Source organism: Chiloscyllium punctatum, chromosome 15, assembly GCF_047496795.1.
Source record: "Chiloscyllium punctatum isolate Juve2018m chromosome 15, sChiPun1.3, whole genome shotgun sequence".
Classification (NCBI taxonomy): Eukaryota; Metazoa; Chordata; class Chondrichthyes; order Orectolobiformes; family Hemiscylliidae; genus Chiloscyllium; species Chiloscyllium punctatum.
This window is the reverse complement of record NC_092753.1, coordinates 24985151-24998264: the sequence shown is the minus strand read 5'-3', so window position 1 is coordinate 24998264 and position 13114 is coordinate 24985151. Positions and strand designations below refer to the sequence as shown.

Sequence of the window (13114 nt, the reverse complement as noted above, 5' to 3'; positions counted from 1 at the left end):
GCTCGAAGGGCCAGACGGCCTACTCCTAGTTGTTATGTTCTCTTTTTTTTTATGAACAGGAACAGCTTCTCCCTATCTACTTGATCCAGCCCACTCATGAATTTGAAACTCCTTCAATCTCAATCCAAGAACCATGGTTTTAAATTGTTTCTGCACTTCTGATAATGGTTTGATTACATCACTTCCTTGAACATCCATCCGCTCGCCTGACTCCCATACTGGGATATAGGAGTCAATTGAGACATAATGAGTTTTTTTTTTGGACAGGGTGAACCTGTATCCATTAAAGTGTGGAAGGATGAGAGATAATCTCACTGAGATATAAGCACCTGAGGGGGACTGGATACTGGGAGAATGTTTCACCTTGTGAGAGAGAGACAGAATTTGGTGACAGTTTAAAAATGGTTCTCACGTTTTAGACAGAGATGAGGCGGGGGGGAGGGGCGGTCAGTGATTATTTTTAAATACAGAGGTAGCTAAATTCTTGACTAACAAAAGGAAGTCACAGGGTGCTAGGGTGGGCAGGATTGTGGAGTTAATCAGCTATCATCTTACTGAGTGTGATATGGGTTTGAGGGACAGAATAGCCTATTCTTGCTGCTAATCTACACGTTCAGCTGGTTGGGACTGCTCTGACCTGGTTCCACGCCCATCTAATCATAACAGAGCCTCACTCCCAATTACTCCCACTCCCTTTCTCTCTGCATTGTTCATTCTGGCCCTGGGTAATGTTAGTTGTGTTGTCCGTCTGAGAGACAAAGATCAAACTCAATTAATTTATCAAGTATGAATAATATACGTTTTACTACTAGGGATATCTCAATCACTAACCCCAAACATTATTAATAACAAAACAGAAATTGCTAAAAAAAACTCAGCAGGTCTGGCAGCATCTGTGAAGAGAAATTTCTCTTCACAAATGCTGCCAGGCCTGCTGAACTTTTTCAACAACTTGTGTTTTTATTTCTGATTTACAGCATCCGCAGTTCTTTTTGCTTTTAGTTAGCCCAAACATTATTACCCGGGAGAGTTGGCAGCTTGCCAGGCTAGATCTCTTTCTTCACATCTTCACCATGCCTCCTGATGTAGGGTATCTCTTGCAGTGTTATTCTCTGAAGTTCTGCTGACAAAAATCAGGGATCTCCTGGGGCTGCTTTATGCATACTCTCTGTGCCAAGTGTTTGCCTTATTTGGAATTATCTGTGCACATGACCAATCACAAATGTCTTGTCCTTATTTGGCAGAGACAGCAGTTACTGATTTCCTGTTATTTTAGCTCTTAGTTTGAAAGGGCTCAGAAAGGATTGACAAGGTTGTTGCCAAGGATAGAGGGTTTGAGCTATAGGAAGGCTGAATAGGTTGGGGCTATTTTCCCTGAACCAATGGAGAAGTTTGTAAAATCATGAGGGTACAGATATGGTGAATAGCCAAGGTCTTTTCCCCACGGTAGAGGAGTCTAAAATGAGAGGGCATAGGTTTAAGGTGAGAGGGGAAAGATTTAAAAGGGACCTGAGGGGTAACTTTCTCACGCAGATGGTGGTGTGTATATGGAACAAGCTGCCAGAGGAAGTGGTGGAGACCGGTATAATTATGATATTTAAAAGGCATCAGGATGGGTATATGAATTGGAAGAGTTTACAGGGATATTGGCCATTTGCTGGCAAATGGGACTAGATTAGTTTGGGATATCTGGGTCTGCATGGAAGAGTTGGACCGAAGGATCTGTTACAATGCTGTATAGCTCTATGACCTGAATGACTCAGCGTAATCCCACTCACATAACAGCCCATTGAAAAGCCCGTTTTCAGTTCCTGTTATCTTCAGCCTTACAGAACAGCTGCCCACATAGGGGTGATGTGCACAGTTTGCCAACCTCCCTCTATCAACACATGGACTCTTTAATTCACTTTCAGGTCAACAATCATTTCTCCCAGGCATACAACAGGAAGATGAAAACCATCATGCATGGCCATATGTCTCAGTAGTCATTTAATTTCTCGACGCCTAACTGACATAGATGGTTTTGATGCCCTGTCAGACTCAAGCTGAATTTCTGATTATTAAAATGATCATACATCCCAATTGTGTGGGTTCAATCCCCTGTCCCAGCTGTGGTAGATCTGGGAAACCGGCTTCCTCACCAACACCAACCACCTGCACCATGCTTAATGTGGAGCACCATGAGGGGTAGCACCAGTCTGTCAAATATCTCCACAAGAGAGGGCTGCTGATGGCCATCTGTCAACCAGGGCTCTTTTCCAATGACTACATTTCCACTTTGAAATCAAGGGCCATTTGCTGAATGAAATGTTGATTTATCATTTTTAAATTCACTCACAGGGTGAGGGTGCCACTGCAAGGCCAGCATTTATTGTTTGCAGTTCTGAGGAAGGGTCACTGGATCCAAAACATTAACTCGGACTTCTCTTCACAGACGCTGCCAGATCTGCTGAACTTTACCAGTTGTTTCCGTTGTTGGTTCCGATTTACACCATCCCCAGGTCTTTTGATTTTAATTTATTGCTTGACCCCAGTTGTCCAGAGGACACAGTTAAGAGTCAACCATGTTGCTGAGAGTCTGGAGGCACATGTAGGCCCAGACCAAATAAAGATAGCAGATCTTCTTCCCAAGAAAAGCACATTAGTGAACCTCATAGGCTTTTCTAACAGTGGTCACCACTATGTTATCTTTGTTGTTCCAAGTTTATATTGAGTTGAAATTTCACTAACTACCATGGTGGGATTTGTACTTATGTCTGGACTTTTTATTAGCCAGGATTTTTGAGTGACGAACTCAGTGATAATGGTGGTCTATACTATTTAAATGATTTGGAGATGCCGGTGTTGGACTGGGGTGTACAAAGTTATCAACCACCTGATGATGGAGCGGCACTCCGAAAGCTAGTGCTTCCAATTAAACCTGTTGGACTATAACCTGGTGTTATGTGATTTTTAACTTTATACTATTTAAAGTGATTCATTACCTTCAGGAGAGTCTCTGCAGGCTGCATTTTCCACTGCAGTGTTGGAGTTGTCTTGACGTGTCTCTCTCAGACCTACAAGCGGGCTCACTGAAGGGACACATTGCATGGCTTGGGATTCAAAGCTCTCCTCGTCAGACAAAGGTGCGAGTGAGCTGCTCAAATTTTCCAAAGATTTTCGGCTCCTTTCCAGGTTGTCCAAGAAAGCTTGGTTTTTCCTTCAGATAAGAGAGAAAGCTAACTTTGTAAAGATTCACTCCATGATCGCGTCCACTGGGGGCGGGGGGTGACAGCGGTGGTGGGGTAATCACAATGCAGTATCAGAATACTCACTTCCTGTGTTCTTCCTGAAGACGGTGCTGTCTTTCAGATTCGAGTCGAGATGCCTCTTCTGCTGCAAGTTCACTCTTATCAAGAAAAGCACGGAATGATTATATTCACTTTCTAAATTTAAGATCAGCTGCAGACTGTGCTCACACTACACATTTTATTCCTGCTACCCGCTCCCTTTAGCCAATTCCAGCACAAACAAACTGAAATCTCATGTCACCACAGCTTTCACTGTTCACTGGGGGCCCCATGGCTGAGAGAGTTTAAGCAGGGATTAAGCATTGCACCTGGATTCTCAAGCATTCCACCTGAGAGCTTGCTTGGGATGGAGGGACAGTCACATTCTCCCTGACCAAGGAGGCAGCAAGCTTTCTGAACACAGAATACTACAGCAGCAGGAATCTCCAAGAGCTCCTGTTCAAAGCGGCTGCAAGGTAGGAAAAATTGTAGCAATATTAAATCACCGCTCCCAGTTACAGTGTCTTGCAGAATGCATGTGGGCAATCTGGGACGGCAGGAGATGCATTTTATTCAAATGCTCGAGTTATTGCCATCCAGTTGTTGGGTTTTAATATGATTAATTTGTCACTTCGTCTGCAGAGAGGACATGCCACAGGAATGTGCAGCATTGTCTGTGTCTCTCCGCAAGTAAGAAAGAGTCTTGTACTGAGGTCATTGCAGACTATTGGTAGGAGTCCAGTTCCAGCAGCTGCCTAGCCTTTCAGAAGACCCTAAAAGGTTACTGTCTCCAATCTGGAGAACAAGCCACCTCCATGATGAAGTGATCCAACAAAATGGAGCCACTTCAACCAGCTGACAGCTATCCCACAATGCACAGGGCCTCCAAATTATCCTTACCCTATTAACATCCTGGTGGATTGATCTGAGAAGATTGAACCACAATGGTTTGATTAGTTGATAGTCAATGTGAGAGTGTGTTTCACTCTTTACAAGGGAGTTGAAGAATTCCACGGACAGAAAATCTGAAGCATTTATTACCCATTGTGAGAGAAAGTACACTGTCTCTGCACCAAAAGGTGTTGGACAATGTGACTCAGTGCTCAGACTTACCTTTCTCCTCTGTTCATCTTTGTGTTCCTGCAGTCGCTGAAGCTCGGCCTCCCTCTGAGTCTCTCGGTAACCGCGGCTCTTGCTCTAAGACACAAACACAAACCTACTGTTCGAGCTCAGATAGTTGTATGGCCACATCTCAGTTTGTCTCTCAGAGAAAAACGTCAAAGGGAGTATCAGTCACTTCATTAACTCAGTCCCAGAAACCAACCCAGAATGAATGCTATCAAGTTTGATTGCAGTATTTCAGTTCATTGATGACGACAGAGATGTGGGGATGCTCTCAGACACAGCCTATCTCCTGTAACAGCCCCCAACAATACTTTACAAAATCTGTTCACAGCGCACCATGGTCAGGAAGCTGACTAACCTCTGACACTTATCACTGCCTTCAATAACTTGTGTTTGGCCAACTCTCTCAGCAACACTTGGACACTACAGATTTGGATTGTAGGGCTATGGGAGAAAGAGCAAAGATGTAGGTTGAATGCAATCATTAATACAGTGGGCTGAATGGTCACTGCCTGTGCACCAAGATTCTTTGTTTTGTAAGGGACCATTTTTCCCTTTTGGGTCATAAGCTGCAATCAAGTTTGAACATTCCTATGGTAGCTGGAAAACTAGGAGAGTGCAACTTGAAAATTCAAGTGGTGCACATTGTTAACTGTATGAGACTTTTGCTTTTGGAGCAGATACTTTATTCAGACAGAGGGGCATCAGAATATTTGAATTCAGGGGAAAAAAAGACATCTGTCTGACAACCAGTGGTCAAGCTGCAGTTTCTACAGTGGGTAACGTAGCCAAAACACCCAGAGCCAGCAAACGTGTCACAATCTCTCTCCCTTCTGTAAGGGTGAGAAGACAAAAAGGAACTTAAAGGAAACAATTCCAGTGCACAAAAGAGACCTAGATTCATCCATTCAATGACTGAATCAAGAAAGGCCATCTCTCTGCAGACAGCAGTATACCATCAACAAAATCTTCACCCAAAATCAGAAGACTTGGGATGTCATTTTGAGATTGTACATGACATGGGTGAGGCTTCGTCTGGAGGGCTGTGTCCAGTTCCGGTTGCCTTGTTATAGGAAGGATACTATTAAAGTGGAGAAGGTTTAGGAAAAAAAAATTACCAGGATGATGCCAGAAATGGAGGGTTTGAGTTATAAGGAGAAGCTGGATGAGCTTCACTGGAGCATAGGAGGTTGAGGGGTGACCTTACAGAGGTTTATAAAATCAAGAGGGGCATAGAAAAGGTGAATGGAAGTGTTTTTCCCCTAGGGTGGAGGATTTCAAGACTGGGGTGGGATGTATTTTTAAGGTGAGTGGAGAAGTATTTTAAAAAAAGAAATGAGGGGCAATTATTTTACACAGAGGGTGGTTTGTGTGTGGAATCAACTTCCAAAGGAAGTGGCAAATGTCTGTACAGTTACAACATTTAAAAGACTTTTAGGTAAGTACATGAATGTTTGGAGAGATACGGGGCCAAGTGCAGGCAAGTGGGACTAGTTTAGTTTGGGATTATGATCGGCATGGACTGGTTGGTCTGAAGTGCCTGTTTCTGCGCTGTATGACTCTACGTTTATATAACTGAGAGAATTAAGTCGGAACCTTGTGATCTCCATTTCAGATCATCAGAATTTTGCTTCGCCAATCAATATTTTCCCACTCCTAATGTGTCAAACCGTCTGTCTTGAGCAGTAGTCCATCAAGCAACTTGATCATCTTGGTGGTTTAACTGGGTTGTCACACATTTGTGATAGCTTGTGGAATAGGGAGGCTTGATTATTAGTGCTCTCTTACCAAGTGGGTTGGGACAAAACTTGGGAGCTGATGGTGTTGAACCTTTGAACAAGGATATTATATACAGAGTTAGGGGAATTGCTACAGGTTAAAAGGAGAGAGACGTGGCTTCTCATCACAAAATAAGGTGACATTGGGAATAGCCAAAATCATTCTGCTGTTGGAAGAGGTTTATCTGATGGATTTATAGGAATTAATAAAAGCCAGACTAATAGCATTGAGAAACAAATTTGCGGTGCAATTCCATACCAGTGCCAAGGTGCCAGAAGAAATCGAACTATTGGCAAAACATTTGGGACTATATGGAAAGTGGTAAGGGTGGTGTAGAAGTTGTGTCTAAACGGGGGGAGAAGAGAGAAAGAGCCCGATTTCAATATCATTAGACAGGATTTGGCAAATATAGACTGGGAGCAGCAATTAGGTCTACATTTGAAAAGTGGCAGTATTTTCAATGTAGTATAGTGAGAATTCAGCATTAGTGTGTTCCTCTAAGAGTGAAGAGCAAGGTCAGCAAGTCTATGGAACCCTGGATGTCAAGGGGTATCAAGAGTTTGATAAAGAAAAAATATGAAGGCACCATATGTCAGGCACAGAGCATTAAAAATAGGGGAGGCCCTTCAGAACCATCGAGAATGAGGGGTTTGCTTTAAAAGAGATCAGGATGGTGAAGAAAGGCCATGACAGACAGGATCAAGGAAAACTCCATGGCTTTTATTAAGAGCAACTGGGTTACCAGAAAACCATGGGCCTATTCGAGACCAATGGCGTAGTCTGTGGGTGGAACCTGAGGATGTGGGTGACGTGTTAAATAAATATTTCTCATCTGTATTCACTCAGGAGAACATTGTAAGCAGAGAATTTAGTTGGAATGGTGAGGTTCCCGAACATATAAAGTTGAATAAGGATGAGTTATTAGATGTTTTAGCAGGAATAGAGGTGTTTATGGCCTAATGAGATGTATTCCAGGCTGCTATAGGAGGCAAGAGAAGAGATTGTCAGGGCTGTGGTACAGATATTCAATACCTTGCTGGCCACAGGTGAAGAGCCAAATGACTGGGGACAGTGGTTCCTTTGATCAAGACAGGCAGCAGGAATAGGACAGGTAATTACAGACCAGTTAGTCAGTCATCAGCAGTATGGAAATTAGTAGAAAAAAAAACACAGGATTAATTAATACTTGGAGATTCAGGGACTGATCAGGGATAGCCAGCATCTATTTGTTAAAGGGAGATTCTGTCTGATGAGCTTCTTTGAGTTTTTTTTTGAAAAGGTGACTAAATATATTGATGAGGGTAGTGCAATTGATATGATCTACATGGACTTTTGACAATATGGTCCACGTGGAAGGCTGGTCCAGAAGGTAATAACCCATGGAATCAGAGGCAAGTTGGCAAATTGTATACAAAATATAAGAGGCATCATTGTTTTTGTGATTGGAAGTCTGTGACCAGCAGTGTACACAGGGATCAGTGCTGATACCTTTGCTATTTGTTATGTACATTAACAAATTGGATGTGAATGGAGAATGTATACTAAGTAAGTTTGCAGATGACATAAAAATTGGTGGTGTTGTTGATTGTGATGGTCTCAGGCTACAGTCTGATGTAGAATAGAATCACAGAATCCGTACAGTGGAGAAAGAGGCCATTTGGCCCATTGATCCACCATAGAGCATCCCATAAACCCTGATTAAGTGTGGCTAAACCACCTAGTCTGCACATACTATGGGGCAATTTAGCATGGCCAATCCACCTAACCAGCACATCTTTGGGCTGGAGGAGGGAACTGGAGCACCTGGAGGAAACCCACACAGACACTGGGAGAATGTGCAAACGTCACACAGACAGACAGTTGAACACACATCTCTAGTGCTGTAAAGCAGTAGTAGACTCAGATGACACTCTGAGTCATCACTCCACTGGTGATCAGCTGGTAAACTGGGAGGAACAATGGCAGATGGAATTTAATCCCCATAAGTGCGAGGTGTTGCTTTTTGAGAGGTCTAATAAGGGAATGTACACAATGAATGGTAGTTACTTACAGAGTACTGAGGAACAAAAGGATTTAGGTGTACAAGCTTATAGACCCATGAGGATGTCAGCACAGGTAAACAGAGTGGTGAAGGCGGCATATGAGATGCCTGTCTTCATTAGCCAGAGCGTAGGACACAAGAGCAAAGAAGGCTTGTTTTATTTATAAAACATTGATTAGATTAGATTAGATTACCTACAGTGTGGAAACAGGCCCTTCGGCCCAACAAGTCCACACCGACCCGCCGAAGCGTAACCCACCCATACCCCTACATCTACATCTACCCCTTACCTAACACTACGGGCAATTTAGCATGGCCAATTCACCTAACCTGCACATCTTTGGACTGTGGGAGGAAACCGGAGCACCCGGAGGAAACCCACGCAGACACGGGGAGAACGTGCAAACTCCACACAGTCAGTCGCCTGAGGCGGGAATTGAACCCGGGTCTCCGGCGCTGTGAGGCAGCAGTGCCACCATACCGCCCGCCACGGTGGTTAGACCACGGGTGGAATATCGTGTGCAGTTCCCGTTGCCACCATCAGAAAGATGTGATTGTTGAGGAGATTCACAAGGATGTTATCTGGAACAAAATACCTCAGTCCTGAGGAGGGAGTGGATAGGCTGGGTTTGTTTTCCTTGGAGCAGAGGAGGCTGACGGGGGATTCTAATTAAGGTACACAAAATTAGGAGTGGTATAGACAGGATAGATCATGAGAATCATTTCCCCATGGTAGACTTGTCTTAGATCAGAGGGTGTAAGTTTGAAGGTGAGGAGTAAGTGGTTTCGAGGAGAGACCTTTCATCCAGAGGGTGATAGAAATATGGAATGTGCTGACTGAGAGTTTGGCAGAGGTAGGTACTGTCGCAAGATTCAAGAAATATCTGGTTGAATATTTAACATGCCACGGATGTTAAATACTCAACTTGGGCCACGGACCAAGTGCTAAAGGGTCTGTTTCTATGCTGTATGAACATCTATTACATTAAATAAGCTGGGACCTGCTACATCAAGTATAGAGTCATAGTGATGTACAGCACGGAAACAGACCCTTCAATCCAAATTGTCCATGCCAATCAGATATCCTAAATTAATCTAGTGCCATTTGCCAGCATTTGGCCCATATCCCTCCAAATCTTTTCTATTCAGGGTGGCACAGTGGCTCAGTGGTTATCATTGCTGTCTCACAGCACCAGGGACCTAGGTTCGATTCCAGCCTCAGGCAACTGACTGTGTGGAGTTTGCACATTCTCCCTGTGTCTGCGTGGGTTTTCTCCGGGGTACTCCGGTTTCCTCCCACAGTCCAAAGATGTGTGTGAGTTAGATGAATTGGCCGTGCTAAATTGTCCACTGTGCTCAGAGATGTGTAGGTTAGGTGCATTAGTCAGGGGAAATGTAGAGTTCGGGGAATGGGTTGAGGTGGGTTACTCTTCGGAGGGTCGGTGTAGACTTGTTGGGCTAAATGGCCTGTTTCCACACTGTAGGGATTCTATGAAAATGGGTGGCTGGAAAGAATAGTGCAGGAAGGGAGGACTTCAGATTCCTGGACACTGGTACTGGCTCTGAGAAAATTAAGTCAAATAGATTGCTTCGAAACAGAGCTGGGACGGAGTTTCTTGCAGGAACCTTTGCTAGTGCTGTTGGGAGGGCTTGAAGCTAACTAACTAACCAAGAGACAATAGCAGAAGAAAAGCAGTGTTTATAAAATATTTGGGAATTGGCATCGACAGAGAGAATAGCAAGTTAAACTGATGAAGTCAGAGTAAGGAAGAAAGAAGTGAAATCTAAATCAGGGTTACTGTCTATGCAAGTGAAAGCATGCAGTATAAGATTGGAGAGTTTCGCACAGACATTGCTGTTGTGGTGATAACACAGACCTGGCTCAGGGAAGGGCAGGACTAGCTATAAATACTTCTATCCGGAACCTTGTATCCACAAGGTGTTCAGAAAAGATGGAAAAGGACAAGGGAAGGTGCAGTCTTGGTTAAGGAGCGCATCACAGAGCTGGAGAGAATCAGGATGTCTCAGGGGCTTCAAGGATATACTCAATTATGTCAGAGCAAAGGAACTTAAACCATGTAATTACTATTTTCTGGATTAGAGGTACTGGAAGAGCACAGCAGTTCAGGCAGCATCCGAGGAGCAGTAAAATCAACGTTTCGGGCAAAAGCCCTTCATCAGGAATCAGCTCCACGGATGCTGCCTGAACTGCTGTGCTCTTCCAGCACCTCTAATCCAGAACCTGGTTTCCAGCATCTGCAGTCATTGTTTTTACCTTTGTAATTACTATTACCATGTCTGTAGAACCCCAACCAGTGGGCAGAATGTAGAGGAACAAATAGGCAGGAAAATTACAGAGCACTGCTAACATTATAATGGCGGACTTCATTTACAAATTGAGACTGGGATACTGGTAGCAATAGGGGCAACAAGAGGCAGGTCATCCTAGATTGTGTGTGAGAGTGTTTCTTAGAGCACTGTGGGTGGGGTCCAACAAGAAAGGATGGACCATTACACCTGGTCTTCAGAAATGAGATGGATGAGTGGTGGGTGGAACATTTAGGATCATTGTCTTGTAATGTTAAGGATGATAATAGAGAATGACATCCAACACTACAGAGTGAGTAAAGCCAATTGGCAGAGAGCCAACATCACATGAGGCAAGAACAAAGTGGGGCAGGATGGACTGAAATGAGCGATTAGCTGGAAAGACTAACCAACAATGGGCGACCTTCAGAGAAGAGACTGCTCAAGCACACACAGGGTATATTCCCTTAAATGGGAAAGGTAGGGCAAACAAATGCACGGCTCCCTGACAACAAAGGGGATTGAAATTAAGATAATGACGAAGAAAGTGTCTTTTGACAAGTGTTCGATAGAAAATACACTTGAGAACCGAGAGGAATGCAGAGGGTTCAGAAGGGAGGTGAAAGGAAATAAAGATAAATTATGAGAATAGACTAGCAGCTTCCAACATCTTCTATAGTCACTCAAAGAGTAAATGAGTCACAAAAGAAGTCGGCCCCATGAAAGACCTCAAAGGGGATTATAATGGAATCTAAACAATTACTTTGCGTCTGTAGCAAAAGAGTGCACTACCATCTCAGGCCATGCTGACCAAAGAAGAATCTGTCTGTAAAAGTATGCAAAATATATTTAAAAAGCTGTTGGTAGTTGGGAGTTGACAAGACACCAGGATCAGATAGGATGCGTCCAAGGACTTTGAATGAAGGTTACAGGGACTCAGGCTAAAATCTCTCAGTCTTCTCCAGACTTGAGGGAGGTGTCAGAAAACAGGGTAGTTGCAAACATTATGGCCTTGTTTGAAAAAGGTTGTAAAGATAAGCCCAACAATTGTGGAAAAGTCAGTTTCACATCAGTGGAAACTTCTAAAATTTCCTAACAAGGAAAAAAACTGAGTTTATTAGTGAGAGTCAACATGGATTCTAAAGGGAAAATCGTGTTCAACTAACTTGCTGGAGTTTTTTTGAGGAGGTAACAGAAAGTCTCAATGAAGGTAACAATTGACAAAATGGATGCTGCCTGCCAGAAGTTGTTTGATACAATGCCACATAACAGACTTATGGGATACATTATCGGGCATGGAATAAAAGGGACAGTAGCAATGTGAATACAAAATTGGCTGTGTGATAGGAATGGCTGTGTGATAGGAAACAGAGAAATGGTCAATGGATATTTTTAAGACTGGAGGAAGATTTGCAGTTGAGTCTCCAAGGGATCAATCTTGGGACCCTTGCTTTTCCTGACATATATTGATGATGAAGATGCTGATGTGCAAGAGACAATTTCAAAATTTGCAGGTGACACAAAACTTGGAAGAATTGAAAACTGTGAAGAGGACAGCGTGGAACTCCAAAAGGAAATAGAAAGTTGGCAGATTGATGGCAGATGAGATTGATTGCAGAAATGAGAGAGGTAGGAAGATCATATCCAATACGGTATAAGTCAAAAGGGGATGCAGGAGCAGAGGAACTTGTGCACAGATCATTGAAGGTGGCAGGACAGGTGGAGCACAGCTAATAAAACATACAGTTTCCATTCAATACCCTGTTAAGTAAAAGAGCAAGGAGGTGATATTGATCTTGTATAGGTTATTTGTCAGCTGGCGTATTGTGTACAATTCTGGGCACTGCACTACAGGAAGTATGTGAATACATTGGAGAGAGTGCAGAAGCAATGAAGGACTTCAGTTATGAGGACAGACTTAAGTAACTTGGAACTGTTCCAACTCAGGAAAAAGAAACAAGAATAAGGCCATTAGATACAGGAGCAGAATTAGGCCAGGTGGACAGTTCCACCGCTCGATCATGGCTGTGCAAGGTGGTCTGGTCAGGAGAGTGCAAGCAGCTTTTGAGAAGGTGAAGGCAACGCTAACATTTAGAACAATGTCAGCCACCCCTGACTTCACAAAACATTTTAAAGCGAAGATAAGTGCATAGTTTCAGCGGTACAAGACTATGTTCCTTTCTGACCTGTAGGATTGTTAATCTTATTGATGCAGAGCAGCATTAGGCATTTTGAGTAAAGGAAAAAAAACCTGTCTGATACAGAACTTTGATTGGTTGAGATACTACTTGCTACATGAGAGAGCAATACTGCCACAGATGTTCAGAGATAGTAAATAGTAACTCTCTCTCTCTCTCTCTCTCTCTTTACAAGAATGAAAAGGATAAAAACTTACAGTCAAAAGGCAAAATGCTATTACAAGTTTAAAAATCACACAACACCAGGTTAGGAAAACCCCTAGGTTTACCCGATTAGCTATTAAACCAAGATCAACCACATCACTCCACAGACAGTGTGTCATCATAACTAAAATCAGAAGGAGAGAGAGCTGACTCTCTAACTTGTCGGCTGCACTTTTGATCCTTAGAATCGT

At 43.3% G+C, this 13114-nt stretch overlaps 1 protein-coding gene across 2 annotated transcripts in view; it reads right to left on the bottom strand.

Annotated features, from left to right (window-relative positions):
* The window catches only part of epsti1 (epithelial stromal interaction 1), a 53456-nt gene that overhangs the window by 5028 nt on the left and 35314 nt on the right, over window positions 1–13114 (bottom strand). For both annotated transcript variants that reach the window (XM_072584784.1, XM_072584785.1), the window contains exons 7-9: window positions 4383–4466; window positions 3315–3388; window positions 2985–3199 (exon numbers count right to left, since the gene is read on the bottom strand). In XM_072584784.1, coding sequence (XP_072440885.1) covers window positions 2985–3199; window positions 3315–3388; window positions 4383–4466 — 373 coding nt within the window. The remainder of the gene's footprint in view (window positions 1–2984; window positions 3200–3314; window positions 3389–4382; window positions 4467–13114) is intronic.